Source organism: Simochromis diagramma, unplaced genomic scaffold, assembly GCF_900408965.1.
Source record: "Simochromis diagramma unplaced genomic scaffold, fSimDia1.1 OVJJ01000304.1, whole genome shotgun sequence".
Lineage (NCBI taxonomy): Eukaryota > Metazoa > Chordata > Actinopteri > Cichliformes > Cichlidae > Simochromis > Simochromis diagramma.
The window spans coordinates 13,271,481-13,277,566 of NW_024387030.1; the positions used below are offsets into that span (position 1 = coordinate 13,271,481).

A 6,086-nucleotide genomic window follows, 5' to 3' on the forward strand; every position below is an offset into this window, starting at 1 on the left:
TACAGTGGATGATACTGAACAGTAAAAGTACCAAGGATCTGTGGAGCAGCCCTCCTCCAAACGGATATTTCCAACACTTTCTAGCTCCATCAGTAGAAACTGCACCGTATACTCCATCCTATTTGTGGCTCGGGCCAAATCACGCTCGTACCAGATGTGAATCCTGAATATAAGATTAGGAACATCAATTTTTCAGATTAAAAGTTTCAGTTTAGCTCTGTGATGTCCCCTAAGAGATCATTTTACATAAAGCAATAATACACTGTCTCTGTATCTCATCAAAAATGCAAACTCACTCATCTAGCCTCCTGGTCCATAGTTTGAGTCGTTTCCTCAGCGCTTCAATCTTAGCGTGTACTTTGTGCTCCGTGGCTGGATCCTGACTTATGTCACTGATTGATTCATTTCTTTCTGTTAAGCCTTCATCCAGGTGTGGTGGCCCTTCTTCTACGCTTTCTGACAGGCAGGTAGGTTTCTTGCAAACAACTGGCCCCACGGAGAGCTCACGTTCGAGCTAGAAATGCATCCAAATTATAATCGTTCTGTGCACACAAACACCTGAAGCTTTTTAGAGCTGCTACAAAAAGACATTTTATGGAGAGTACATACAAATTTAAGGGCACGAGTGAGAGTCTTGATGCATTCTTCAGGTGACTGCGATAGAGTTTTCTTCCTCTCTATCAGACTGAGCCGGGTCTCTGCTAGTTTCCTCTGAGCTGTGCGTACACGCATATTGTAGTACATCATTTTTTTCATCACTGCAGACTAAAAGAAAAATGAAAAAAAACAACAACTCTTATTTCAGGCTAAAACAAAATAACAGATGCATCAAATATAACTGTTAAATATCTTTGTAAAAAACAAAAATATCAAATGTGGCAGATTAAAGAAAGAAAAATAAAGAAAAACAAGAAAACAAAATACATCCACTAAAAACATATAGCTTATTTTTATAGAAACCTAGAAGAAATACCATAAGGCAGGGGTGTCAAACATAAGGCACAGGGGCCAGAATCAGCCCACCAAAGACTACAAACTTGCCCACTGAATGGCTCTGGAAATGTGAAGGACATACATTTTAGAATTTTAACTGTATTTTTAAAAGTTTTGCAGCTTTTAATACAGATAAACACCAAATCAAATAAATAATACACAAAAAACAGAAAGCTCCTGTTTTTTACCACTATAGAAATTTAGGCGTTTTTAAAATATATTACTAATATTTAGGTATTTATTCACAGACAAAGGAAAAAAAACATTCTGTCAATTAACAATTTTTTATTTTATTTTATACCAAACTTTTTCTGTAACTTTACAAATTTATTTCAAACAATTTAAACCCAAAGCAGCATAAAAAAAAAAAAGCTTGGATCTTATCAGTACCTCAGCTGCTTCCTTGATTTGCTTGCTGGAGACGTCGTAGATGTCGAGTCGCTGGAGGCTTGGCACGTGGTAAAGAATGTGCGTGTCATAGTTACAAAGGAGACACACCGGGTTTGGGGTTGACGTGGGGTCTTTCAATGCTAACTCACTCAGACGGGGCAGTCGGGCAAGCTGGCTCAACTCCTGTTACAGGAAAAGATTCAAGACTCAAGGTCAATTTTAAGGCTCTTAGAATGGGCAGGCCTCAGCTTACATCAACAATCCCATTTGTTCACATCCAGCTCCCAGATCTCTCCGATCCTACTGGCAGAGATCTCTTACACATCCCAAGGTCATGTTTCAAACAAAAAGGTGACAGAGCCTTTGCAGCCGCTGCTCCACGTTTGTGAAATCAATTATTGCATGACATAAAAAGACCACCCCCCCATCTCTGCTTTTAAGTCTAGGCTCAAAACCACCTTATTCTCTGACCTTTCCAGTCCACTAAGCTCCCCTCTGCTTGTTGTCGTTATGTGTCTGCACATTTGTTGTTAGCCCTTTGATCTGTACTCTGTCTTCAATTTTTACTTTTTTATTTGATGTTTGTAATTACATGTGGATGCATGTATATAGGATTACTCATTTGTACAAAACCTGGTCAATGAAAGCTATGTTTACATGTGATTTCTAAATAAATATTATTTACTTACTAGGACAGCAAAGTTTCTGCATATCCTAAGTACGTTTACCCTAAAGGACACTTTTTTTTTTTTGTTCTCAACAGAAACAGAAAATTTAAAGTATTTTAAACAAAAACAATGACACTGCATATATTTCCCCCCCACTATAAGATAAATTACATTTCCAGAATTCACTGCAATATTAGTAATTATAAAGAAACTGTCTTGATCGCTGCATACTGAAATGGATGTTTCAACACATCATCTTGACGATAGCACTTCTATTCTTTTCTACATTACCTACACTTAAGAAGAGTTAAAAAAAAAGATGTCACATTGTATTGACATGGTGGCGAGATTTTTTTCTTGATCCTGTAGTTACGGTGGGGTCTTTAGAGTGAATGGTGATAATCGTGTTTTTTATAACAAGCCGGGTGCAGAGGAAAAGGGGGAGATCTCAGGTGTTACGTCAATCAGAGAAGGAAACAAAAAAACTTTTCTGCGTTTCTTGACAAAATGACCTTGAACAACAATGATCAGAGTCATCTGAATGAGCCAACAGGTACACCATTAAATGTATAATATAAAAGTGCCGATTTGAAAAACAAAACAAAACAGGAAAACCTACGTAGTCTTTTAGGAATGTATATCACTAAACATATAACGGCAGAAATCAAAATTATACTGTCTAATACCTTATTGAAGGTCTTATTGAGACAGCATATTGTTGTAATGATTGAAAATCTGAAAAGACCCAGACCTCAACGTTTCACAAGAATTCAGGAATGCCCTTTGTCAAGCTACAGATTTGAATAAGATAATAAGCTGGTTTAGGGCTAAAGGTGGATTGCAGGAGCAAGATCTGAGGTGTTAAACCAATCACTCACAGAGATACGAAAACCTTTGTGCTTCCTGTCAAAATGTCCTTGAAAAAACAATATTCACGTGTGCTGTGAAAGCACGTCTCAGCTGAAGCATGCCTAAAATGTGTAACTAACACAAACCTGCACATTAAAAAAAATACTCTTAGGCATACTCCTAAGATATATTATTTAAATACATGCATTCATGAATGTATATCATTGAATGAGGAATGGGGGGAAAAAAATGAAATTATGGCGCACAATGCCTCAATAAAGGTCTTGTGTTGCACGCCTGTTGTTGAAATGATTGAAAATGTGAACTAGCCGAGACCCCGGCATTCTCCCAAGAATTTAGAAATGCCCTTTTGTCAGACCAAGGATTTTAATAAGATTTTACAAAATAAGTAAGAAAAGTTTTTAGAGAAAGTATTTCAAAAGCATGTTTTCATTTTTAATCTTACCTTAAAGGAGCTGATCTTGTTTCCAGACAGATTGAGTTTCTGAAGGTTGACATTAGGATCAAGGCTGTGCCCTTAGAAGAAGTTAAAAATTATTTGATTGCCATCATTATTTTTCACATAGCTCGCCGAATCTCCATCAAACTGAACACAAATTACTCTGAGAACATACCGATCTTTTCAATAATGTTGTCAGCAAGGTTTAGTTCTTTAAGGTCTAGAAGTGTGCCCAAGCCCTTTAAGAGAAAACAACAACAACAACCACATGTGGAGACTAAGCCTTTCTGAAGGTCTTTCAAAGTTAACTTTGGAAATTGGCCGATTTTTCACTCTTTTTCAGTCCAGTCATTATACCCGATCATTTTCAGAACAATGTTTGTTTGTTTAGCCACTCATCACTGACCCATGAGTCATTCAAGTATTTGAAAAAAGCACCTACCTCATGGGATGAACCAGTGTTGTCTCTAAGCACTTTTTAAATTGGTTCTTTACAAAAAAAAAGAGAAAACCAGACAAGTGGAGGAAAAAAGGGAGACCTTAAAAAACTATCTACACCATCTGAAATTGATGGAATTATTTAGGCAGAAATGTACCATCAGCCTTTGAGCCACCATTCAATACCATCTGGAAAGTATCTGATTGACAACTGCTTCATTTTCCAGCAATGATCCCAAACACATTGCCAATGCAGTAAAGGTCTACCTTGTCATGCTAAGATGGTCATATCAAATATTGACTTTCAAGCTTTTCAGAATTCTACAAACTCTGTTTTTGACATATATTATCATATATGTTTGCATGTTTCAATAAATTGCTGCACCTGCTGTATTTCCCATTTTCCTAGCAAAATATAAAGAAATGAGTGGTGGCCCACAACTTTTGCACAGTACTATGTGTAAAAGAGCAGTTTTGTTCTGCTAAATAATTAAAAAATCTTGCATTACAAACACAGAAAAGCAAAGGAGATACAGCTCTAACCTTAATCTTAGTTATGCAGTTGTTATTGATCCACAGCACCTCTAGGTGGACCTGCAAGTCCAGATTTTTTATTTCACAGATTTTGTTCTCATAAAGGTACAGTTTCTCCAGCTGCAGGCAGTTCTGTAGTCCAGATATTTCCTGCAATAAAGAGAAAGTAGATTGTTTGATGCATGTGGCACAAAACACACATGCTTAAATGTGCATGCGACACCTGTTTATATCAGTCCTCATATAGTTCATATTTCTTTCACGGTTTTCAGACTTTTTGGGACAAAAAAAATCAGTGTATCCATGCACCTCCTTCTTTTTCAATCCAGCTCATTCATAGTTATCACCCTGCCTGCAGGAACACCTGCACGTGTGTCTTTGTCAGCTGGGGATAATTATGCTTAACACACACGATTCAATGGTGGTGTGAACTAATATTTCATATTTTATAGGTGAAAGAGACCCATTACTAAAGAATCTTCACTTGCATCCACATGGCAAAATATCTAAAGGACAGGAATGATTCAAGCTATCACCAGTTGTTGTTACCAGCATTTATTAGCATAGCAAACACACCGTCAGATGGCACTGGACTATCCAGAGCTCCTGAAGCAGAGGACAGCACTCAAGCCCATCAATGTGCTCTATGTTCTGGCCTATTATGGTAAGCTGGGACAGCCTTGGGAAGAAGGAGAGGCCAATCATGCGGGGGAAACCAGAGAAGAACATCTCCAGTGATGTGATACTTGCTTCCCTCTTGTGCAATTTTTTCATAGGGGACTCCATTAGCCATGCACTGTTAATTAAAAACAGTAAAGAATGAAGTAAATAGGAGAAACCCGCACTGATTTTTTTATACGTATTCAAAACTGAATATTTATGTGATAGTTACCAGTTTTTTGATCACTTCCTCTTCACTGCGGTTCTTTTGCTTCTCATTTGACAACATATCTCTGCAATTAATTAAAAAATATGTTGCTGAAAATATCCTGCCTTATTTTTACTGAGAGAAAACGAATGGACAAGTTAAAGTAGAGAGTTAGTACAGGTAAACCTACCTGTAATAACTGAGGTCAGCAAGTAAGAGTACGAAGTCACCACACATCAGCGCTAGCTGTGCTAGCTTCTAACGTTGTGCTTGTAAATAGTAAGTACGACAGGAGACCGTTTAAATATCAATCGGCTAAATTTAGTGTACATCTAAATCAAAATTATTTTCCATGGAGAACTGAACAGCAGCAAACCTCGCTGGTTGCTTTAGCCAGTGTTAGCCATCAGTCTGTATCCAGGCAAGAGCGTCTGGTTGCTAAGACAGACTGCAACTTTTTGAGGTCCTGCTCATATTAAAAGCGGCCGCATGAGGGCGCCATATGGCAAGGGACATTTTTTTAAACATCAAACCATAAAATGCACACAACTATTTCTCCATTTAAAACATTACCATGGGATACATGAGGAATTTTTGCCACTTTTGAAAAAATAAAAACATATTCTTTTCGCATTATTAAAAAAAACATCTTTATTATTCTCCTCTTTAGGCCATGTGTCCAGTTTTAATAAGCTAACTGTCGCTATTTTCACAAACCAATGCTAAGCACTGGTTTGACTGAATCCTCTGACCTCATTTATAGGCCGAAAACACCTTTTTGATCTTTGACTGTGTCCCAAATAAAGTGGTGCCAACCGTAAGGGCTCGCGGACACTATGACGTCAGCGTCGGAGCAGTGAACTAAAACAATCAACCTCACTCCTTC

The 6,086-nt window shown here is 37.6% G+C and overlaps 1 protein-coding gene across 1 annotated transcript in view; it reads right to left on the bottom strand.

Annotated features, from left to right (window-relative positions):
- Nucleotides 1-5,971, bottom strand: part of lrrc9 (leucine rich repeat containing 9) — a 23,345-nt gene extending 17,374 nt beyond the window's left edge. The window contains 11 exon segments of the mRNA XM_040041295.1: nt 32-163; nt 297-514; nt 610-765; nt 1,384-1,566; nt 3,367-3,437; nt 3,536-3,599; nt 4,342-4,482; nt 4,909-5,079; nt 5,081-5,128; nt 5,225-5,285; nt 5,391-5,971. Coding sequence (XP_039897229.1) covers nt 32-163; nt 297-514; nt 610-765; nt 1,384-1,566; nt 3,367-3,437; nt 3,536-3,599; nt 4,342-4,482; nt 4,909-5,079; nt 5,081-5,128; nt 5,225-5,285; nt 5,391-5,437 — 1,292 coding nt within the window. The 5' untranslated portion in view covers nt 5,438-5,971.
- Nucleotides 5,972-6,086: the final 115 nt, after the last annotated feature.